The sequence below is a fragment of the Scyliorhinus canicula genome, chromosome 11 (assembly GCF_902713615.1).
Source record: "Scyliorhinus canicula chromosome 11, sScyCan1.1, whole genome shotgun sequence".
In the NCBI taxonomy this organism is placed as follows: domain Eukaryota; kingdom Metazoa; phylum Chordata; class Chondrichthyes; order Carcharhiniformes; family Scyliorhinidae; genus Scyliorhinus; species Scyliorhinus canicula.
The window spans coordinates 107,588,311-107,613,527 of NC_052156.1; the positions used below are offsets into that span (position 1 = coordinate 107,588,311).

The following is a 25,217-nucleotide window of genomic DNA, read 5'->3' on the forward strand; positions in this document are numbered from 1 at the left end:
ATGTAGGGGCGCGGCCGGCGGAAGCTTCTGATGCTCCTGGCAAATGGAGCAGTTTTGGGCCACCTTCTCAATGTCGGTGTCGAGGCCTGGCCACCAGACATAACTCCTGGCCAACATTTTCATTTTGGTCACAGCTGGATGCCCATTGTGCAAGTTTCTCAGTATCAGCTCCTGACCTTTTTCCGGGACAATCACACGCATCCCCCACAAGGTGATACCGTCTTCCACGCTAAATTCTGACAGCTTGGAGGAAAATGCCCGCAACTCGCCTGGGAGCTGTCTATGCTGCCCTCCATACAGGACTATGTGCCGAACCTTTGACAGGACTGGCTCCGTCTGGGTCCACTCACGGATCTGTGATGCCGTGACAGGTAAGGTGTCCATACAATTTGGGGTTGCAACCACCTCACCAGTCGTGGGGGTCGACATGGGGCCGGTTGATAAAGGCAATTGGCTCAGTGCGTCGGCATTCCCGATCTGGGTTCCTGGTTTGTGCTCCAGAGAATACTCGTATGCAGCGAGCAACAAAGCCCAGCGCTGGATCCGTGCGGAAGCAATGGGTGGTATTGGCTTATCCTCTCTGAAAAGTCCCAGCAGAGGCTTATGGTCAGTCACGATAGTGAAGTGACGGCCATACACGTACTGGTGGAAACGTTTCACCGCAGAGACCACTGCCATGCCCTCCTTCTTGATCTGCGCATACTTTTTTTCCACTGCAGTCAATGTGTGGGAGGTGAAAGCTATCGGCCGCTCGGCCCCGTTCTCCATCTTGTAGGACAGGACGGCCCCAATACCATACGGGGATGCATCACATGTGACTAGCAAAGGCATTCCAGGATCATAGTGGGTTAGTAACCCAGACGACGACAATTGTTGTTTTAACCGCCGGAAAGCAGTTTCTTGCGGCTGACCCCAAACCCAGGTGTGATTCTTCTTTAGCAGAAGGTGCAACGGGGCCAGCGTAGTTGCCAGATTGGGGAGGAACTTCCCGTAATAGTTTACAAGGCCGAGAAACGAAAGAAAATGCAAAGTATCAGTCGGGGCGGGGGCCCGTTGAATCGCGCGCACCTTCTCTGCGACGGGGTGCAATCCTTCGCGGTCCACCCGATAACCCAGGTAGACTACTTCCTTCGCCTGAAAGACGCACTTTGTGCGACGTAAACGGACTCCAGCCTCCGAAAAGCGTCTTTGAGGACAGCCTCCAAATTTCCTGCTCCGATGCCCCGTGATCAAAACGTCATCTAAGTAGACAGCAACACGCGGTAAACCTCTCAAAATGCCCTCCATAACGCGTTGAAAAATAGCACAGGCAGAGGATACTCCAAAAGGCAAACATGTATATTCATAGAGGCCCCGGTGTGTATTAATTGTTACATATGGCCGGGAGGCAGGGCCCAACTCCAACTGTAGGTAGGCATGACTCATATCTAATTTTGTGAACAAGAGTCCGCCTGCAAGCTTCGCGTCGAGATCCTTCTTTGCGAGGTATTGTATATCGGTGGAGCCGGGAAGCCGTATTCACTGTAAGTTTATAGTCGCTGCACAAGCGAACTGTGGCATCTGGCTTCATTACAGGTACAATTGGTGCTGCCCAGTCAGTGAAACGGACGGGCCTGATAATACCCAAAGTCTTCAAACGAGTGAGCTCCCCTTCTACCTTCTCGAGCAAGGCGTAAGGCACCGGGCGCGCCCGGAAATAACGTGGCGTGGCTCCTGGTTCGACTTGGATACGGGCTACGGCCCCTTTTATTTTCCCCAAACCGGGCTGGAATACTTCTGAGTATCGTCCTAGCACCTCAGTCAACCCTCCAGAAACTGTTCGGAGGATGTGCTGCCACTGCAGCCGCAAATGGCGCAACCAGTCCCGACCCAACAGGCTGGGCCCATGGCCACGCACCACAATAAGTGGGAAACGCCCCTATTGGCGTCCATAAACAACAGGGATCATCGTAGTTCCTGCAATGTCCAATGGTTCCCCTGTGTAGGTGGCCGACCTGACCTGTGTGTCAGTTAATGTAAGGGTCTGTATACCCTGCTTGATGCGGTCGAATGTCCTCTGGACGATCACGGAGACCGCTGCACCAGTGTCCAACTCCATCTCAAGCGGGTGACCATTGACCCGTACTGTCACTTTAATGGGGGCCACACGGGGAGCTGCCACACAATGCAGCTGCAGGCAGTCATCCTCCGTCTCCACGTCCTCGGGAGTAGTCGCCGCAGGTTCATCCAAATGGAAGGTACGGCCCCTGGGCTGGCCCCAGTTTCGGTCGGAACGACGGCGCCTCAGGCGCCCCCAGGACCAGCGTCCGCGACGGGGTCGGCGCCTACAAGTCTGGCACGGACATGGCTCCTCATCCATTGGTTTTGGAGAAGGCTCCCTTCGGGGAGGAATGTCCGACGGCCACTGGCGTCGATCCGGACGTTGCCTCGTCCAAGGTACCGCAGGGGTGCAGGGGGACGCTTTCGGACAGAAGGGGTTGCGCCCCAAGGCATGCACTTCCATTTCCTGCAGCTCCTGCACTCCTCGTTCCGCGCTCTCTCGGGACAATACTATTTGAATGGCCTGTTGAAAAGTCAACGTTGGCTCGGCTAACAACTTTCTCTTGGTGGCCGCATTGTTAATACCGCAAACCAAACGGTCACGTAACATTTCTGACAAGGTCTCACCATAGTCACAGTACTCCACAATCCTGCGTAGCCTGGATAGAAAGTCGGCAAGGGATTCTCTTGGGGTCCTCTCAGTGGTATTAAACCGGTAACATTGGACTATCGTGGATGGGGTTGGGTTAAAATGTTGCCCCACTAAGTTCACAAGTTCATCAAACCTTTTGGTGTCCGGCGCAGCTGGTTACGTAAGGTTTCTAATCACCCCAAATGTATGCGGGCCGCAGGCGGTGAGCAATATGACCACCAGCCGCTCGTTTTGGTGATGTTGTTTGCCCGGAAATAGTAACGCATCCGTTGTGCGTACTGGTTCCAGCTTTCCAGCACAGCGTCAAAAACGTCCAAACAGAGGCATGGTGTAATAGAAAACAACTTCCAACCTGTATCCAACAAAAATCCAGGGAGGTGGCTTCAGCAGCGTAGCTAGTAGACTCCTCAATGACTCTCCCTCAGACTGATCTGTTCCCTGTAAGGACACTATTCACGATGCCCTATGCTAATTAGGTGAGTGAAGGTACCTCAAGGGGTTCTGGGGGTGGAGAAGGTGACTGATAAAGAGAGAGGGGAGGTCATGGAGGGGCTTGTAAACAAGGTGAGAATTAAAAAATCAAGGCATGGACGAGTATTCCAGTAGCAAATGGGCTGAGATATGGACCAAGACATGAGATATGGGGAGCACGGTAGCATGGTGGTTAGCATCAATGCTTCACAGCTCCAGGGTCCCAGGTTCGATTCCCGGCTGGGTCACTGTCTGTGCGGAGTCTGCACGTCCTCCCCGTGTGTGCGTGGGTTTCCTCCGGGTGCTCCCCGTGTGTGCGTGGGTTTCCTCCCACAGTCCAAAGATGTGCGGGTTAGGTGGATTGGCCAGGCTAAATTGCCCTTAGTGTCCTAAAAAAAAAAAAATAATGTTAATGGGGGTTGTTGGGTTACTGGTATAGGGTGGATACGTGGGCTTGAGTAGGGTGATCATTGCTCGGCACAACATTGAGGGCCGAAGGGCCTGTTCTGTGCTGTACTGTTCTAATTCTAAAAAGACAGGCAAAGTTATGAAGGTAAAAGATGGGGTCTTGGTATATGGTTGCTAGTCCATTTCAGGCTCAAGTATGACACTAATGTTGTCTGGTTCAACTTCAGCATTTGCAAGGAAGAGGGATGGTGTTGCTAGCTCGAATGTAGCTAAAATGGAGTGTGTAATGGGGAGCAAAAGCAATGGTTTTGATTTTTGTACTGTTTTATCAAAGGAAGTTTATGCACGTCCAGTACTGGTATCAGATAAGCAGTATGAGAATTTAGTGCCTGTCGAGGAGCTGAGAGAGGTGATGGCGAGGCAGAGCTGGGTGCCATCAGCGTACATGTGAAAATTTAAAGCCCTGCATTCGGATGATGTTCCCGAGGGCGGCAACATGTAAATGAAGAATGGAAGGAGGTCAAGGATGGATCCATCTGGGACACCAGAGGTGATGGTGTGGGAATGGGAAGAGAAGTTGTATACTGTGTCTGTGATGAAATGGGTAAGGGTGGAACCAGGCGCGTGCTGGTCCCACCCAGCAGCTTAACAGTGATGAGGTGATGCAGGAGGATGGTGTGGTCAACAATGTCAAACTATGAAGACAGATTGAGGATATTGGGGAGGGAAAGCTTACCTCTGTCACAGTCAGATAGGATGTCTTTGCGACTTTGATTAAAAACAGATTCGGGAGTATGGCAGGGATGGATTAGCGGCGGGGGGGGGGGGGGGGGGTTGATTTAAACATGGAGTTCCAGGAAAATGGGCAGAAATTTGGCAGATGATATCAAATTGCATGGCTTCAGAGAGGCAAGGGAGTTTGGAGATGGGGTGGTAGTTTGCAAGGAAGGTGGAATCAAGAGCTTTTATTTTGAGGAGAGGGCCGACGTTGATCGATTTGAAGGAAAGAGAGACAGAATCTGAATGGTGCAAACCATTAACAACATTGACTAATATGGGAGCCAGGAATGGAAGTTAGGTGGTTAGCACTTTAGCTGGAATAGGGTTTACAGAGCAGAGGTGGGTCTCATGGACAAGATGAACTGAGAGAGGGTATGAGAGGAAATAGGAGAGACGAGAGAGTTATAAATTCAGGCCTAGGTCCTGGGGGAAACCTTAGCAGGTTTGGCACATAGGTCTAAGGGAAGGGAGGGAAGCAAATGAAGCACCTGATTGAATGGTCTCGAAGAGGTGTCGACCTGGTGAAGTTACAACACAGAACTACCTGCCTGCCAAACAACGTAGTATGCAATTGACACAGCTATGCGGTCCCACAGCCAAGGGATCAGATCTAAGCTCTGTAGTCCTACCATATCTGATTGGGAATGGTGGTGGAAAATTAAACAACTCACTGAAGGAGGAGGCTCCACACATATCCCCATCCTCAATGATGGGGATGCCCAGCACGTCTCTGAAAGACAAGGCTGAAACATTTGCCACAATTCGCAAATGCTGAGTGGATGATCCATCTCGGTCTCCTCTATAGGTCCCCAGCATCACAGATGCCAGTCTGCAGCCAATTTGATTCACTCCACGTGATATAAAGAAACGGCTGAAGGCACTGGGTGCTGCAAAGGCTATGGGCCCTGACAATATTCCGGCATTAGTCACTGAAGATTTGTGCTTCAGAACTTGCTGCACCTCTAGTCAAGCTGTTCCAGTACAGCCACAACACTAGCATCCACCCGGCAGGGGCTGGTTTAGCTCACTCGGCTAAATCGCTGGCTTTTAAAGCAGACCAAGCAGGCCAGCAGCACAGTTCGATTCATGTACCAGCCCCGCCCCCGGACAGGCGCGGGAATGTGGCGACTAGGGGCTTTTCACAGTAACTTCGTTGAAGCCTACTCATGACAATAAGCGATTTTCATTTTCATTTTTCATTTCAATGTGGAAAATATTCCAGGTACTTCACGGAGACTAAAAAACAGAACAAATCCAACCTGACCAATTACCGCCCCTTCAGCCTACTCCGACGATCAATAAAGTTATGGAAGAGGTTGTCAATAGTGCTATCAAGTGGCACTTATTCAGCAATAACCTGCTCACATAAAAACATAAGAACTAGCAGCAGGATTGGACAATTCAGCCCCTCGAACCTGCTCCGCCATTCAATATGATCATGGCTGATCTCATCTTGACCGCAACTCCACTTTCCTGCATGTTCTTCATAAACCCTTCAACCCATTACTAGTTAAAATTCTGTCTATCTCCTTTTTAAAAGTACTCAATGTCCCGGCATCTACTGCCCTCTGGGGTAGTGAATTCCACAGATTCACGACCCTTTGAGAAAAGTAATTTCTCCTCTGTTTTAATCTGCTACCCATTATTGTAAAACTATGACCTCTCGTTCTAGATTGTCCTACAAGAGAAGCATGGTTCTGTGTTTACTTTGTCAATACGTTTTATCATCCTATATACCTCAATTAGATCTCCTCTCATTCTTTTAAACTTGAGTGTAGGCCTAAACTGCTCAATCTCTCTGTGGACAGTGTTCCAGGTGCGATCTCATCAATGCTTTGTACAGTTGCAACATCGCTGTCACCAGCGCCGGCCCTAGGGTTGCTGGCGCCCCGGGCAAGCTGAACTTCGGCACCCTTGGGGGCGGGGCCGGCGGGGGCGGGGCCGGCGGGGGCGGGGGGGAGGGCGGTGGTGGGGGGGGGGGGGGGGGGCGGAGGGGGGAGGGGAAGAGGGGGGGGGGGGCGGGAGGGGGGGGTGGGGGCGGAGAGGGGGGGGGGCGGACAGACGGGGGGGGCGGACAGGAGGGGGGAGCCGGACAGTGGGGGGGGGGCGGACAGTGGGGGGGGGGGGGGGCCGGAGAGGGGGGGGGGCCGGAGAGGAGGGGGGGGGCGGAGAGGAGGGGGGTGCGGAGAGGAGGGGGGTGAGGAGGGGGCCCGAGGGGGGGGGGCCGGAGGGGGCCGGAGGGGGAGGGGGGGGGCCGGAGTGACCACCGGCGAGCCTGGATCCATCCGCCATGTTTGTGCGGGGCGGCCTGAGGGAGGGCGGCCCCCGCGCATGCGCTGGTTGGCACCGGCCCAACTGCGCATGCGCGGTACCCGAGTCTTTTACGCGGCGCCCCTAGCACATGGCGCCCCGGGCGACTGCCCGAGTTGCCGGTACCTTGAGCCGGCCCTGGCTGTCACTCAGTTTGGGTTCTGCGAGGACCACCCTAACCGTATTACAGCCTTGGTCCAAACATGGACAAATGAGCCCGTCATACCACTCAACGAAGGCACCTCGAGATGAGCTCTGGGATGGGATCTTATTGTGGACCTTTATAGAATGAGAAAGGGAGAAACAGACCCTGTAAAACCTGGCGAGGCACCTCTCCCAAGTTTCAGTATAGCCCCAATCGCAACCCTCTTGTCTCCAGCCTGTGTTAAAATACCTTTCTGCCGTTACAGTTGATTCTTGCTGTTTCATCTTCTCTCTGAAAGGTTGTGCATTTCTTTGTGGGACCAAGAACATAGAACGCGAGCCCAAAACACCAGTAAAAATAATTTTTAAAATCCCAGAATCAATCGGCAGAAATGGAAATTGTTTTGTGTGCTGGTATGATGGATAGTGTGCATGTGTGTAGTCCTTGAGTAACTGAAAACTAGAATCCCTCAGGTACAATGCATTCAGATATAATGCTATGGTATTGTCTCGAGGGGAACAAAACAAGAGTGTGTACTTTATAATGGCTGAAACAGAAACTGGCGCTGCCCATTATAGCACCCAAGGGATCACTTCTGTTGTTCCACAATCAATAACTGGAATAACGAGAATTAATTTATTTCTTTCCAAGATCCCTTCCTATCCTGCCCTGCCTCTGCCCATTATGTGAACATTGAGTGCATATAAAATTCCAGAGGACATAACGTAGATCAGGTAGATCAGAAGCAAACGGCTTCTTTTTGTAATAAACGTCCTCACGTTCACGATAGGCACTGGCTCTTTGGCAATCTGCAGGCACTTTGTAAAACAATTGAAATCAGAGGGCGGTGGGGAAGATCTCAGATGTACTCGGGGCAGCGAGATTGATATCGTCAGAGCCTGGTTGAAGCAGTGATGCTCAGCACAGTTCTCCTCCGAGAGCATGGCTGTCACTCCACTTCACTGCCATCCCCAACAAGAACCTAACTGAACCCCCCTCAAAGATGTGTTGCCACTGGGTATCTGAGCCAAGGCAGCAAGTGTTCTATTTGATGAATAAATGCACACCCCTTTGATATGAAAACATCCAGTGCAAACCTCCCACGGTCAGTGTGTTGTTATGGCTGATGGAACCATCAATTCAGTGAACACGTGTAATTGGGTCTGAACAGAGACTTTAATACACTTACAATAGTGCCAGCCTATTCGTCGTTCAACTTCAGGTGAAATGGCAGGCTGGCTCTAAGGCACTGATCTTTATACATCGGTCCCAGGGGGAGGAGTCCTGGGCGGAGCCAAGGGAGGAGCCCAGTACAAACTCTCGCGTACTCCCAGAGCGATTCCCCCTGATGGTCGGATAGTGCAACTGCACTTACAATGGGTAGATAACGAACATGTATACATGGAGTGATATTGGCAACTATATATAGTGTGAATCACATTCACCACAAGGGCCACTGATATATTTAGAGGTTTTATGTCTGCATTAGTATTTGTGTTTATTCTGTCAAACATAGTTATTCTGTTGATTATTTTTGTACAGGTATAGTGTTAAATGATGTCTAAGCTTGCACATGCTATTTGGACAGGGTATTAGTTTACACTTATCATTGCAATGTCTGTCATTGATTCTCATTGGCCTTTGGTAAACGAGTTAATATGTTAGTCCTAATCAGATGTTGATGTCCTCTCCTGATTAAATGTCACTTATTTGGAAGGCTCTTGTTGAATGGTATCTTTTGCATGTATCCTGAAATGAGTAATATCATACAACTGAATATTTCCCAGTAAGAGTTGGGGTTGGCGTTCGAGGGCTGGTCGTGTGAGCAAGCCATGAAAGTTTTCACACAGAATTTCACAAGTGTCATTGCAAATACTGTGGAACTGCCTCCTCTTGAAGTGGAATCATTCTTTTGGTTGAAGCTATACGATGCATTTTCTGTACAGTTATCTTTTGTTCCTTTTTTCCCTTGCAGAATTCCAAACGTGGAATCGATGGGAGCCCCCCACAGCCTGATACTAAGGGATTTAAGGTATGCTCCTGAATCTGCCTACACTATGGGCGCAATCCTCTAGCCACGCTGCGCTGGAAAAGCAGCTCGCCGCGGCGCAGCGTGGCCGGTGAAAGCCGGGAGGCCCCATTCCCGGGATCTACGTAGCTTACAATCTTGTGAGACGTTGCAAGGGAAATCCCAACCACAATGGGTGAGATCACTTTTTAGCAAATCTGCACATTAAAGCGAGGCAGTAAGCCTTACACAAATGTGCAGAATCCCGAGTTACCTGAGGCTTCGGGATTCAATCCCTTTTCCTCGGGGGAGCACCGTTTGATACTGGTCCCCACAAACACGGACCAGAAGAAATGGCACTCGGGGTGTCCAAGGGGATCAGAGTCCCCATCTCCATGCCGTTTGGGCTGGATGGTGCCCTAGCGCTGCTGGTGCCACCTGGATGACAGTCTGGCATTGGCAAGGTGCCCAGGTGGCACTGACAGCTGGCTGGGGCACTGCCAAACTAGTATTTTATGTCCGCCGTGGGTGTGTGGGGGGGGGGGGGGGGGGGGGGTGCAGTGGGGGGCTGGGGGACCCTCCCATGTTGCATTTGGGCTGGGGGGAAGGCCGGGGATTATTTTCGGGGCTTGGAGATTTACAAACCGTGTCCCGATCTCTCAATTCAACGGGGAGTTCTGGCGAGCGGAACTCCCCATTGTAAAAATGGGCCGCGCATTCCCTGTTTAGTCCCCTTATTCAAAGCGAGCTGCATTGAATAGCCATGTGTTCTCTGAGGACCAGGGTTCGATCCTGGCCCCAGGTCACTGTCTGTGTGGAGTTTGCACATTCTCCCTGTGTCTGCATGGGTTTCCCCCCACAGCCCATATGCAGGGTAGGTGGATTGGCCACGCTAAATTGCCCCTTAATTGGAAGAAAATAATTAGGTACTCTAAATTTATTTAAAAAATGAATAGCCATGTATTTCACGGCACTGTGATGCCAGGAAACACACGGCTATATGTGCTCGCTTTGGGACTTTGTTCCCTTTTGGGAAGATCACGTCCTAACTGTGGTTCAGTATTAAATGTGAAGGGTACAATAAAATGTGTTTAAGTACTGTTGCAACTGGAGGATGGGAGAATGTACAGGACACTGCCAAACAGGAGATATATTCTCAGTCTGCAGTAAAGCAAACAGGGTCATCCACTCAGGACACTGGGGGCGTGATTCTCCCAAAGGGAGACAAACAGCCGACGCCGGAGTGAAACCCGGAGTTGGTCTTGTGGGGCGGCGGAGGGCAAAGCGGCGGTGGGCACCGATCGCGGGCCAGACATCTCCTGAGCACGCCCATGGTGCTTGATCCTCATTCCGCCCCCCACAGGCCCCACACACAGCGGTCGCGCGCTGTTCACGCCAGCAGCAACCAGGTGTGGTTGGCGCCGGCGTGAACCGGTCGTGTTCGGCAGGCCGCTCGGCCCATCCGGGCCGGAGAATCACCGGTCGCCGTTAGAAACGGTGAGCGGCGATTCTCCAAGTGGCTTGTCGCAAAACGTGACACACCATTTTGGGGGGTGGGGGTGGGAGAATCGCAGGGGGTGCCAGAGCGGCGTGACGTGATTCGCCCGGCCCTCCCGCGATTCTCCCACCCGGCATGGGGGTCGGAGAATCGCGCCCTGGGTATCTGCACACGTGTACTTCTAGCTGACATGAATACACACGTATTCACACACACACACACACACACACATACACACGTGTTCACACACACACACTCGTGTTCACACACACACAGGAAGTAGTGCATAAACAGGAGTGTCAAATGTCCCAAATTACGCTCTATTTGATTAGAAATGCAATGCAGAGAGTGTTCAATTACAGCCTCTTGACATTCCATGTGAGACAACTGGCCAGTTATTACATCACTAAAACTTGGAAATATCATAGAGACTTGATTCATTATAAGCTTTTATTTCCATATGGAATGCTGTTCATTCTCTGGGCAATTTGTGACTTATTTTGTTAGCTGTCGTTATGGTGATGACATTGGTAAAATCTGTTATAATAAACATCAATGATTGCTGCTTTGTCATTTACGCCCATTAACAATAATCCATTAATGATTGTGATATAATGACAGTAATTTACAAAGTAACGACTCACGGTTCATTACTAGTTATGTATATTACAATTAAATAACACCTAGTGATCTCCTGGTTGCCTTCTTGATTATATACATTGCATTCGACAAACAAAAATCAAAAGGCGTAGGGCGGAATTCTCCGCTCCCGCGATAAATCAGGAAGGCCGTCGCGAACTCGCCCGAGTTTCACGACGGCCTCGGAGGCCGCTTCTCTCACCTTATTCACCTCCACCCGGGGGGCTAGGAGCAGCGCTCCGTAACTCTCGGCCGCCGGGCCTTGACGCTTGCGTCAAGGCGGCGCGCCGAGAATGACGCGACAGCGGCGCCTAAGTGACGTCAGCCGCGCATGCACAGGTTGGGCGGCTCCAACCCGCGCATGCACGGCTTACGTCATGACGGCTGATGGCTCAAACCCGCGCATGAGTGGTTGCCGTCTTCCCCTACGCTGTCCTGCAAGGCATGGCACCTTGATCTTGCGGGGTGGCGGAGGGGAAAGAGTGCGTCGCTTTGAGATGCCGGCCCGACGATCGGTGGGCACCGATCGCGGGCCAGTCCCCTCCCGAGCATGGCCATGGTGCTCACCCCCTTCTCCGCCCCCCACAAGCCTCAAATTTGGCGCCCATGTTCAAGACGGCAGCGACCAGGTGTGGTTGCCGCCGTCGTGAACCGGTCGGGAACGGCAGGCTGCTCGGCCCATCCGGGCTGGAGAATCGGCGGTCGCTGTGAAAAACAGCGAGCGGCGATTCTTCCGGGCGGGGGGTGGGAGAACCACGGGGGCCGACAGGGGGGCGTGTCGTGAGTCGCCCGGCCCTCCCGTGATTCTTCCACCCGGCGTGGGGAGCGGAGAATTCCGCCCGTAATATCTGTGTCAAGACTAATCCAGGTATTTGCCATTTAATTACATAACTGTAAAAATAAATTGGGGTCCAGTTTCACTTCAGTAAATCCTTCACATAAAAATCAGCAAATCCGTTGCTCCATCACACTCAGGAATGATGATTTAGTGTGCTTTTCAAGTAAGATAGGTGTTTTGTTATGCTCTTGACGTAGCATAAGCTGCTTCCTTGATATACACTCTGACAAAGGAAGGTTCAGACTTGGAGATAGCTTTAACACATTTATTAAACTATTGACAATTCTCGTACTTGGATTCGACTCTCCTGTTAATCCTGCTATAGCTACTCAGACTAACTAACCAGTCTGCTACAATCCACGTGGTGGGTGTGATGTGTTTCAATCAACCCTGTCTGTACTCACTAAATGTTTCCTCTGGAAAGAGACTGAGCATGTGTGCTGTATCCTTTTATATGGGTTGGTGTAATGCCCCCCTGTGGTAGCGTCACCTCTGTGTGTGTCTTGAATGCCCATTGGTCGTGTCCTATCTTACTGACCTATTAGTTGAATGTCTGTGTGTCATGATGTCTCTGGTGCTCCCTCTAGTTGTTATCTAGTCTAAGTGTATTTACATTAACCCCTTGTATATTTACAGTGATGCATATCACGACAATAGGTTTGAGTGAGGTGGAAGGTACTGGACCGTAAAATCCAGACACTATTTAGGCACCATCTTAAAGGCATACATATCTGGACTTTGGTGATGCTAAGGGGTAGTCCTGGGCTGAGTTTGTTCTGTGGGTTGGGCCTGGGCCACAAACATGGTCTCATGGTTCACTGCAAGGGTTAACTCATGGGTAGACTACAGCAGATTTACCCCCACTGGCACCTCCATTACTCAGATGGCGATGGGAAGTGCAAGTGACTGATCCACTTAATGAAGAGTTGAGTGTAGTTCACTGAAGGGGCTGCAAAGGTCACACCGAAAGCCACCATTAAGACTGTATCCTAAGCCCTTTTCCAAGAGGATAAGAATGGTTTTGATCTCAGCCTTTATAATAAAGCCCTGCACATCTTGTATGAAGTTCTTTAATACTGTCTATTTAGACCTACAGGAATTAATTTCACATTACACATCGCCACATGAAGATGCATTATCATTTAGAAAACAAGGGCCGGGATTCTCCGACCCTGAGCGGCGATGCCGCTCCAACGCCGGCATCTCCGCCACCGATTCTTGGGTGCCCGTGGGATTCCCGCCGCACCGGTTGAGGGCCGTTGAAAGAGGCCCACCCGGCGATTCTCCGGGCCTCGATGGGCCGAGTGCCCGCCTTCTTCGGCCGAGTCCCGCCAGTGTAGGTTATGTACGGTCCTACCCAGCGGGACCTCGATGTTCTGCCTGCGGGGGCTGTCCTGGTGGGGGGGGGGGGGGGGATCTGACCCTGGGGGGATGGGGGGGGGGGGTTAGGGGGGGCTCCACGATGGCCTGGCCTGCTATTGGGGCCTCCCGATCGGCAGGCGGTCCAGTTCCGTGGGGGGCCAATGTTGCTCCGCGCCCGGCCCCTGTAGAGCTCCACCATATTGCCTGGTGGCCAGCGCGGAGATGGGAATCACGTCGGCCGTGGCGAGCATGCCGAACCCGGGCCAGCCGTGGCGTGCCAGCGTTCGGGCGCCGGAGCTGCGGACAAGGGGTGAATAGCTGAAACTTGAGGCCCGTTGCTGCCTCCAATATAATTCCAATATAATTTATTACTAGACTTAATCTTTGACCAGATGCTGGTTTAGCTCACTCAGCTAAATCGCTGGCTTTTAAAGCAGACCAAGCAGGCCAGCAGCACGGTTCGATTCCCGTACCAGCCTCCCTGGACAGGCGCCAGAATGTGGCGACTAGGGGCTTTTCACAGTAACTTCATTGAAGCCTACTCGTGACAATAAGCGATTTTCATTTCATTTCCTGGGATTTTGTTGTCATAGATTCATAGAGTTTCACAGAACAAAAAGAAGCACTTATCTATTCTAACCCCATTTTCCAGCACTTGATCCTTGTATGCTATGACTTTCCGAGTGCTCATCTAAATGCTTCTTAAATATTGTGAGGTTGTGGTTTTATTTTTAAGTGCAAGATTAATAAATTAATTCATAGTGACAGATGGAACTATATTAGCACATTGCTGCTGATCTCAGACTCACTCGCTGACACTGGTAAAATGTTTTGTAAAATTAATTGATCAAACAATAGTAATAGTCAATTGCTTGTTGCAGCTGGATGTTTAAATCGCAATTAAACAGCCAAAACCTATGAATATTACATAGAACAGTACAGCACAGAACAGGCCCTTCGGCCCTCGATGTTGTGCCGAACAATGATCACCCCACTTAAACCCACGTAACCCGTATACCCGTAACCCAACAATCCCCCCCTTAACCTTACACTACGGGCAATTTAGCACGGCCAATCCACCTAACCCGCACATCTTTGGACTGTGGGAGGAAACCGGAGCACCCGGAGGAAACCCACGCACACACGGGGAGGACGTGCAGACTCCACACAGACAGTGACCCAGCCGGGAATCGAACCTGGGACCCTGGAGCTGTGAAGCATTGATGCTAACCACCATGCTACCGTGAGGCCCCCATATGTGACATGTGACATGTGAATATGTGACAGCATGACCGACATAGACTCCGAAAATCTGAGCGTGAATTTGCATTGCACATTTAGTGCCTTTTTTTGACTACACATCCTTCTTAAACCTGTGTAATAACCTCAGATATTGGAGCCTAAATCCTTAGTCAGACCTGTTACTTGACTCAGGTTGCAGTTACCAGAGGCGACACAGGGAGGAAACTCCACAGGGAGTTGTTAGGATCTGGAAGGCACTGCCTGAAAAAAGTGATGGAAGTGGATTCAATAATAAGATACAAAAGAGAATTGGATAAGTACTGGAAAAGTAAAACATGTAGGGCTGTGGGGAATGTGGGGGGCGATTCTCCAAAAAGGAGACTAAGTGTTCGCACCGTCGTGAACGCCGTCGTGTTTCTCCAGCCTCCCTTCCCAGCGCCAAATGGGTGCCGTGCCAACCAGCGCATGCGCAGTTGGGCCTTGCCAACCCACACATGCGCAGTTGGGCCTCGCCAACCCGCGCATGCGCAGTTGGGCCTCGCCAACCCACGCATGCGCAGTTGGGCCTCGCCAACCCGCGCATGCGCAGTTGGGCCTCGCCAACCCGCGTATGCGCAGTTGGGCCTTGCCAACCCGCGCATGCGCAGTTAGGCCTCGCCAACTCACACATGCGCAGTTGGGCCTCGCCAACCCGCGCATGCGCAGTTGGGCCTCGCCAACCCACACATGCGCAGTTGGGCCTCGCCAACCCGCGCATGCGCGGGGGACTTCTTCAGTGCGCAACATGGCGTGGGGGTTCAGGGGCTGGCCGCGCACCAAAGTAGGGCCGGGGGGGGGGGGGGGGGGGGAGAGGCCAGCCCGCTGATCGGTGGGCCCCAATCGCAGGCCAGACCCCATCGGAGGCCCCCCTCCCGCGCACCCCCCGGTGAAGGAGCGCCTTTCCCCGCCCCACAGACTGCCCCACCCTTCGTGCAGGGTTCCCATTGGCAGCGACCAGGGGTGAACGGCGGCGGCGGGACTCTGCTTTTTCCGTGCGGCCGCTTGGCCCATCCGGGCCGGAGAATCGGCAGCCCCGCCGTTTCCAGCAGCCCGCAGCCGGCACCGCGCCAAACGCGCCGGCGCAAATGGCATTGATTCCCTGCACCTTGGAGAATCGTGCACCGGCGTTGGGGCGTTGTGGCACGGTCGCGCCGATTCTCCAGCCCGGCGCAGGGCTCGGAGAATCGCTCCCCAGGTTAAATAGTCAGCCTGTTCAGTGAGACGCCTTCTGCGTCAGGAGCTGAACGGTCTTCTATGGCATACTGCTTTGCACTGACGCTCCAGTCTGGAAATTTGCTCTCGGGAAGAATTCCCATTCAACAGCATATCATTATTGTGAAGCTGAATCCACTGCGTATCAATCGTCAATAATTGAATTGGATTGTTCATTAGGTAGCTTGTTCACGGGGAGTAAGATAGTTTTTCTCCAGGGAACCTAAACCAGCTCCATGTTGGTGTCACGTCAGATCCAATTGCCAGGCTGCTTTTACACCGTCACTACTGCATTGCTCCAAACTCAAACTTTTTGTACCGAGACTACTGGAGTGCCGTGTATCTATCTACAGCAAATGGAACTGACGCGGGTAATAAACTGACAGAGGCTGAATGAAAAAGGACTGAACAATCAACTTGAATAAGGGACTGTCACATACAGCATGAGTTCTACAATAGAGATCCAAACAAAAAGACTGAAACTGACAGTAACGAGGATAGAGTTCGATTAACACCACGAGCCTGAAATTAACCAGAGACACATTAAGACCATTGCACTCACATTGGGATGTTTGATGATAGGACCACTGAAGATTGGGCGGCATGGTAGCACAGTGGTTAGCACTGTTCCTTCACAGCACCAGGGTCCCAGGTTTGATTTCCGGCTTGGGTCACTGTCTGTGCGGAGTCTGCACATTCTCCCCTTGTCTGCGTGGGTTTCCTCCGGGTGCTCCGGTTTCCTCCCACAAGTCCCGAAAGACGTGCTTTTTCGGTGAATTGGACATTCTGAATTCTCTCTGTATGCCCAAACAGTCACCCCAGTGCGGTGACTCGGGGCTTTTCACAGTAACGTCATTGCAGTGTTAATATAAGCCTACCTGTGACAATACAGATTAAAAATGTACATCACAGTCGGAGGTTATTCGTTGAATCTTGTCTGTATTAGCTTTTGCAATCCAGTGTTAATCCACCCCCCTCAGTCCTGCATCTCACCTACTTCAAATGTTACAAAAACACAAATTAGGAGCAGAGTAGGCCCCATGAGCCTGCTCTGCCATTCAGTTAGATCATGGTGGATCTGATTGTAACCTCAACCCCGCATTCCTGCCGACCCCCAATAATCTTTCATCCCTTGCTAATCACAAAGCTATCTAGCTCTGCCTTAAAACTATTCAAAGACTCTGCTTCCACCGCCTTTTGAGAGATTCCTCATCTCTACTACCTTTGCTCAGCTGATTATTCCAAACTATACGTAGATTAAAATCCCCCGTGTTTATCGCTGAAAATTTCTGACGAGCTCCCATTGGTGGCACGGTGATACAATGGTTAGCACTGCTGTCTCACAGCTCCAGGATCCTGGGTTCAATTCCGGCATCGGGTGACTGTCTGTGTGGAGTTCGCACTTCCTCCCTGTATCTGCGTGGGCTTCCTCCGGGTGCTCCGGTTTCCTCCCACAGTCCAAAGATGCGCAGGATAGGTAGATTGGCCATGCTAAATTGCCCCTTAGTGTCCAAAAAGTTAGGTTGGGTTACTGGGTTACAGGGATAGGGTGGAGGCATGGGGTTAAGTTGGCTGCTCTTTCCAAGAGCCGGTGCAGATTCGATGGGCCGAGTGGCCTCCTTCTGCACTGTAAATTCTATGATTCTATAATTATCTCTTTCTTCCTGCTCTGTCCTACTGTGTAGTTACAATGAGGGAGCCTGCACACCACTCCCACAAGTGACTATTTGCCTTTTAATTTCTCATCTCTAGCCAAACCGCTTCTACATCCTGGTTTTCTGAATTTAGGTCATCCATCTCTAATGTGCTAATACAATCATTAATAACACCCCTCCAACTGTTCTTCACTTCCTGTTTTTCCTAAATGTCACATACCCTTCAATAGTCAATTCCGGTTCCTCCCTGTGGCCTAGTGGTCTCGCTCACTGAATTGGTAAACCACAAACCTAGAGCAATGCTCTGGGGTTCCTGACATGAATCTCATCATGGCAGATGGTTTCCATAGGAATAAACGATTTCAATAAAAAAAACCGATGTCACCCTGTAACCTTGACTCTTTGATAGCTATTAGATGGTACAGATTAATTTCTATTTGAACTATCAGATCATCAGATTTGTTTTGAATGCGATGTATATTCAGATACCATAAGACAGGGAGCTGTTGCACGTTTTACTTGAGTGTATTACGTGTTTATTGGAGTGTATTAACACGCCTCCGTTTGAAGGCCGTGTGCTTAACACTGCTACAGCTCTGTGTGTGTATTTTCAGCTCGGAGTCGCCAGGTGCCGTATATAGACACCTCACAAGTATTTCAAGGTCAGGTTCAAAGTAATAAAACTATACACCGATTAGTAAGTTCAAACGATCAATATTTATTATACAAATATAATAAATACGCATGCATACGCTAAAGACTAATACCTATTCCTACTATTAAACGACTAAATACTTATCTAAGTAGGAACCAGCAAGGTCAGGGGACAAGGCCTTTGTTCCTTTCTGGGCTGCACCTTCTGTTCGTTACTAGTCGATTAATGTATAGGCAATGCCGGGTTCACGTAGCGAGCGTCGTTTTGGCACTTACTGAACGATGGCTGGTGCTCAACGGCTGGTGATGGGAGACAGGATCAACGGCTGGAGTCGGAGTCAGGATACAACAGCAGATCTGGGCCGGAGTCAAAACAGCAGTCCAAGCCGGAGCACAAAAACAGCGAGGCCGGAGCAAAACAGACCTGAGCCGGAGTCAACAGACAGAACCATGTGCGGGGTCTATCTTTATAGGGCCCCCAATGTCCGTGCCTTTTCGGGGCGGGCCTTTACCTGCCATGTATCGATTGGGTTATTTCCCAATCGATGTCTTACAAATCCCCCAATCTGAGGGTCTCTTCTCGATGGGTGGGGCGGTCTCTAGGGTCTTTTGTGATGGATACTTCTGGTGCCGTTTCGTCTGGGCGTCCACTCAAAGTATCCATTCAAACCCAAATGTTGCTATTGTGTGTGCCCAGATCTGGATTGCCTCATTACTATGCAAAGCGTTTTGCTATTTACACCTTTGGTTGAGATCTTCCACCTGGCCATAAACTAGTTTCGTTACGTGCAGAATGCTAATTAGCCTTTGCAGACTGCTTGTCCTGGCTAAAACTGTTTTCTCCCTACAGTCTTAGCAGTTCTCCATTTTGTTAGCCCAGTGTCCATCTTAGGTGGCTACATTCCCTCCTTGTGATCCTCACAATAAAAAAATTGTGAAGGATCACCTATGCACGTTGCTTCGAGTGCTTCTGGGTGCCTTCTTTGTGTTCCCTGACCTTGGCAAGTTCCTGGGCGTCTATTCTGTCCTTGACTATGGGAAGAAAATTTTTTACCTGACATCTCTACTTGGCGCTATGTCAAAGGAGACATGCATTACCAAAACCGGGAACCTCTACCTATCACAACTATCCTTATCTTACCTTAAACATTTTATTACAGTCTAAACCTCATCCATTCATACCACATCACATAACATTTCCTGACTCGGCAGTCGAGTCCAGGACAATATAATACTTGGGTATTTTTTTTTTTTTTTTCCACATAGTGCTTTATTCATCAAGGGGCAAGGGGGATTGATGAAACCGAAAAATAGGGGATCGAACTCCATAGACGGTTGAGGGGCAGGAACGGGAGGCTCTCCTCTTCCACTTCCTCAACCTGAGGGTCTGTACGATTATGCAGAGGATTGCGATCACTAGCAGTGATTCAATCACACATGACATGGAGTACCATGGCATAAATTTTGTGCACCAGGTCTGAACCTCACTGATCAGAGCTGAGCACGGGGGAGTTGGTGTGAGGGAAACATTGACGGCGGGGGTTGTGGGGGAAACGTGACTCGCTTCCACACATACAAATATAACATTTAACAGTAATAGGTAGGCTTCCATCATGGTCTTCTCTTCGTTCTCTTTCTCTTCCTCCTGTATGGCCGATCCTTGCTGTGAACCCTCTTTCGTCCTTTGAAAGCTATGGGATCAAGCACAGTATCTGTCAATACACAGTTTAATATCCGTACTTGTTAGTGTATCTGTCCTCTAATTCCAATTGACCCATTAAAATGACTGGCCAAGTCACACCCTGTGACTCCCCCTCATTTCTTTTTTTTTCAAAAGCGAATTTTATGAACAGCATACACCTAACAACTTTCCTCCTGCGAGCCGTCTCGCAGGCTTTGCTAATTTACCATCCGAATGTTCCTGGATGTAAATAGCATGTGGGATGGCGGCCTAAGGGCTGCCTAACGAAAAATGAAAACAAATTTGAAACAAAAGGTCGAATGGGTTGCGTATGGGCTGCTACGGGTACGATTTGAATGGGATCCCCGGGTAAGGCATGCTGTGCCATACCCGAGCTTGGCTGACCAAAGTGGGTTCTCAGACAGAGCGGGTCCTCAGTGCCGTTTGTCCACTGCCTGAGTAACCTGGATTAAACGGGCAAGAATGTGTTTACCGTGGATTTGCAGCCTCTATTCGCCGAATAGAGGGGCACCTAAAAACAAGGGAGGAGCCAAGATGCTCCTTTTGAAAATTGAGCTGGGCTTCAGACATTTCAGGCGATAAGGTGAGCTGGTCACCATAGAAAGTTCTCAGAGGTATCTGCGGACAAGCTAAAGTGCGTGCGAGGTGGTCACAATCTTTTCAGCTGAAAAGAAGGTGTCCAGCCTCCAACTGAACCAATAACATTAAATACAAACAAACATAAACTGACAAACAAAACATACGTGCAGGTTCCATCAGAAAGGACATCGCTTCCCTCAAGCGGTTCCTATTTTACATCATCTGGACACCTCACTTTTCCTCTGCCTCTGTGAACAGGGTCACAAAGGGGTTGCCGTATCGGGATTCAGACACTGTGTCGTCCTGCTCTCCCGGATCCCACACCCTTGTGTGGATCAGGCATGAAATTTTTGAATTATGTGACCGGGGGTCACTTTCGTCGTTGCGGACAAGTCTGTACGAATTGGCCCTGTGCCAGAGTGTTGGGTCTAAAAGTGAATGGGTATTGTCGGGGTAGTCGGGGTCGGGTGGTGGGTCTGGGTTTTTAATATAAGTGACTTCCATGGGGTCACTGGAGTCGGGGTCATAGTCGCTGCAGTGTGGGCTGTAGTGTGGTGTGGTGTGCTGTGGCTGTCCTCAGAGTCAGTGTCTGTATCGCTGTCTCTGCTGCGGCAGCTTGTGGGCGTTTCGGGGCGTGGTCTGTCGTGGTCAGTGGGCGGAGTCGTGGGCGAGTCCGATGAAGAACTGGTCTGTGAGGGGGATGGTGGAAACGTGTCTCTAGTGGGAGGGGTGAGGTGTTCTGCTGCGTCTAGCAGGACATGGTGTGCATGGTTGGACTGTGTTCCATATGCCTTTAGCTGGTTAATATGGAACCACGCTGTCTTTCCATTGGGATATTTTATCTTATAAACTGAGGGGCTAATTTTATCCGAAATTGAATATGGGCCGGAATATTTTGGTGCCAAAAAACTGCTGGGGTTGTATACAGATAGCATTACCTGTTGCCCAACCTGGAATTCTGTGGGGTGTACGGTCTTATTAAAGCATGCTGTGCTTTGTCTACGCCGTTTCCCTAGTTGAACTGCGGCTGCGATCTGTGCAGACCTCACAGTCTCAACCAGGTCTTTAACTGTCTTTTCATGTGTGAGGGCCGTCACTTCGGGGCTAGTCATGTCCAGTCCTAAAAGGAATTCAGTACCTTTCATAGGGCGTCCGGTCATGAGTGTGTGTGGTGTGTATCCTGTGGAAGTTGAAACTGTGTTTCTGATAAACATGAGTGCAAATGGGAGCACTGAATCCCATGTTGAGTTGTTTTCTTGAACCATTTTTCTAAGTGTGGATTTTAGGGTCCGATTCATGCGCTCTACAATCCCGCTGGACTGTGGGTGATACGCAATATGAAAGTTTTGTTTGATGCCGAATATGGTCAGGACGTTCTTCATGACACGTCCTGTGAAGTGAGAACCCTGGTCCGAATCTATACTTCTGGGTAAACCCCATCTCGTGAAGATGTGGTGGGTCTTTGCAGCTGTCTTAGCTGTATTCGTTCTTGAGGGGAATGCCTCTACCCATTTGGTAAGGGAGCGCAATTAGGCCATTCGGTCCATCGAGTCTCCTCTGCCATTTAGTCATGGCTGATATGTATCTCATCCCTATTTTCGTGCCTTCTCTCCATAACCCATCATCCACTTATTAATCAAGAACCGATCTATCTCTGTCTTAAAGACACTCAGTGATTTGGCCTCCACAGCCTTCTGCGGCAATGAGTTCCACAGATCCACCACCCTCTGGCTGAAGGAATTCCTCCTCCTCTCTGTTTTAAAGGATTGTCCCTTCAGTCTGAGACTGTGCTCTCGGATTGGAAACATCCTCTCCACATTCACTCTATCTCGGCCTCTCAATATTCTGTAAGTTTCAACGAGATTCCCACCCTCTATCCTTCTAAACTCCATCGAGTACAGACCCAGAGTCCTCAACCGTTCCTGATATAACAAGTCCTTAATTCCTGGGATCATTCTTGTGAACCTCCTCTGGACCCTCTCCAAGGTCGGCACATCCTTCCTGAGATACAGGGCCCAAAACTGCTCACAGTATTCCAAATGGGGTCTGACAAGAGCCTTATTCAGCCTCAACAGCGCATCCCTGCCTTTACAGTCTTAAGTTTCGTCCTTTTATTAGTTTTGTAACCTCTAGTCTTATTTGCTGATTTACTCTTAGATTTGTACTCTCAGTCCCTTCCTGTCATGGTCTGTATCATTTCCCATATTAGTACCTTTCTCTTTTGCCTTGCCTCTACTCTTTGGTTTACCACATTTTCTCAAATTTGATTCCTCGCTCTGCTATTTAGATTAACACTCTTTCTACTTCCCTTCCCTAGTTATGTGGTTCGCTAGAACATCACCCCCAGCACGGTTCAGGTGTAGACCATCCCAGTGTTGCAGTCTCCACTTTCCCCAGTACTAGTGTCCCACAAACTGGAACCCACTTCTCCCACTCCAGTATTTTAGCCACGCATTAATTTCACTAATCAGGGGCGGGATTCTCCGACCCCCGCCGGGTCAGAGAATCGCCGGGGGCCGGCGTGAATCTCACCCCTGCCGTCTCCCGAAGTCTATGGCCACAGATTCGGCAGGGGCGGGAATCGCGTCGCTCCTGTCGGCCGCCCCACCCCCCCCCCCCCCGGCGATCCTCCGGCCCGCGATGAGCCGAAGTCCCGCTGCTGTCATGCCGGTCCCGCCGGCGTGAATCAAACCACCAACCTTACCGGCGGGACCAGGCGGCGTGAGCGGGCTCTGGGGTCCTGGCGAGAATTGGGGCAGGTGCTGACAGACGTGGCCCTGACGCGGTGGACGTCACAGTAGATCAAGGGGTAACTCTTTAAGGGAGTTGTCCCCAAAGTCTATTGAAGAGTTACCCTCCTCTCCACAATTCAAATCCTGCCCACCTCACCCCACCAGACCTCCCCACTGCCCCCCCACTAGAGACCCCATATGAGAAACCCCCACCAGAGAACCCCATGAGAGAAACCCACACCAGAGACCCTCCATTACAGAGATCCCCACCAGAGACCCCCCAATTACAGAGATTCCCACCAGCGATCCCCCATGAGAGAGACGACCAGATCCCCGCAATTACAGAGAAAACCTGACCAGAGACCCTCCGTTACAGAGATCCGCACAGAGCTCCTCTAATTACAGAGCCCCCCCCCCATAAGAGATTCCTGCCTGGAAGCCCCCTTATAAGCCAAACCCTTGTCTGGAAGCCCCCCCCCCCCTCATGAAGTCCCCCATACGAAAAACCCCTGCCTGAAATCTCCATATTAAAGAGACCCCTGCCTGAAATCTCCCCATTAAAGAGACCCCTGCCTGAAAGCCCCCTGTAAGAGAGACCCCTGGCTGGAAGTCCCCCCACCCCTCCCCACAATAAGTATAAAATCTTTAGGAGACCCAAGAATGTGATATAAACACAGGTTTATTCTTAAGGCAAAAGTAAATGTCGCAACATGGCATACAGCACCGAGGTCCCAACCAGGACTACCGATCGTAACGGTCCCAAACAGGGAAGGCTTTTAAGCATTAGTTTCACGAGCCCCAGCTGCTAGGCCCTTGCCCCTCAGCGGGGGAGCTGATATTCCACAAGCCCCACGGGGAGATCAATTGGGTTGCCCTCGTGTGTCTTGTGAAGATTCTTACAATAAGAGAGACCCCTGTCTGGAAGACCCCCATCAGAAAGACCCCTGCCTGGAAGCTAAAGAGCAGTCCAGAGAGAGGCAGTGGGGGAAAAAAAAATCACTGCTTTAAAACTCACCTGCTGGCTTAGGCAGAGGATGCAGTGCCTGCAAATTCCTGGGAAGAGAAAACCAGTCAGCTGGTTTTAAATGCCCTCAGATCTTTGATCTGCAAGCCTTTCATTCATATCTTTGTGAAATTGCTTTAACTAGCTAAGATGGTAGTTAAGTGCTCTCATTTCCTCTTTTTTTCCTGCAGAAATCACTTACCTTTGAAGTGGTCCAGGAGCTGTCTTATCATAGCTAGATGTTTATAAACATTGCGGTTAGTTTCACAACTGTCCATTTGAAATCCACTCAGGCATGAAGGGAGATGAATTAAAGAATGCAGACAGTGGAATGTGTGTGGAAGCTATCCATCACAGCCTAGTTAAAGCAATTTCACTGAGATATGAATGAATGGCGTGAGCGCAAATCAGGTGTGATTCAGCTCTGGGGCGAAATTCTGCAACCCCACGCAGGGCCGGAGAATCGGCCGGCAGCGCCGATATTGCCGCTCCCGCCATGTTAAAGATTCACCCACCCGCCATAAAACGGCGTTCTTCAAATCCCGCTGGCCGCCTCGGATAACGGCTGGCGCCAGCGGGATGCCATTGTTTTTTTAAGCTTTTTAATTCACCAGCCCGGATGGGCCGAAGTCTCGCCGACGTGGCCACGGGTCACGTCGGCGAAAATCAAAGTAGGTTTATAACGGCGTCAACCATTGATGATGGTTGACGCCGTTCAGTTACCTACATCGAGTGCGGGGGGGGGGGGGGGGTAGGGGGGGTGGGGTGGTAGGGGGTGGTGGGGGGTTAGGGGGTGGGGGGTAGGGGGGTTAGGGGGGTGTGGGGGGTGGGGGGGTGGGGGTGAGGGTATGGGGTGGGGGTAGAGGTAGGGGGTGGGGGTTGGGGTAGGGGGTAGGGGTAGAGGTAGGGGGGTGGGGGTAGGGGTCAGGGGTAGGGGGGGGTAGGGGGGTTCTGCGCTGTGAATTATAAAGGCAGAACCCAGAAACTTTGCCCAAAAGATTTTCCTCTCTCTCTCCCGCCGCGTTTTTCCTGTTGTGAAACTGACCTGAAATCGCAGAGGCTGAAGCAGAAATAGACAAATCCAGGACACATCTCCCACCCCGGGATCCCAGCATTTCCCTCTGCATTCTAACCAGGCAATACTCCTGGGTTTAGGCAGATTGCAATATACTCACCAAAGCCCTGCTCTCAGCCAGAGGACGGAAGGGACTCCCTCTTTCTGTCTCTCTCTCTCTCTCTCTCAAACAA

The 25,217-nt window shown here is 50.8% G+C and overlaps 1 protein-coding gene across 1 annotated transcript in view; it reads left to right on the forward strand.

The window, feature by feature from the left end:
* The window catches only part of bcat1 (branched chain amino-acid transaminase 1, cytosolic), a 121,704-nt gene that overhangs the window by 24,506 nt on the left and 71,981 nt on the right, over nucleotides 1–25,217 (forward strand). Inside the window, exon 2 of the mRNA XM_038811019.1 lies at nucleotides 8,782–8,838. Coding sequence (XP_038666947.1) covers nucleotides 8,782–8,838 — 57 coding nt within the window. The remainder of the gene's footprint in view (nucleotides 1–8,781; nucleotides 8,839–25,217) is intronic.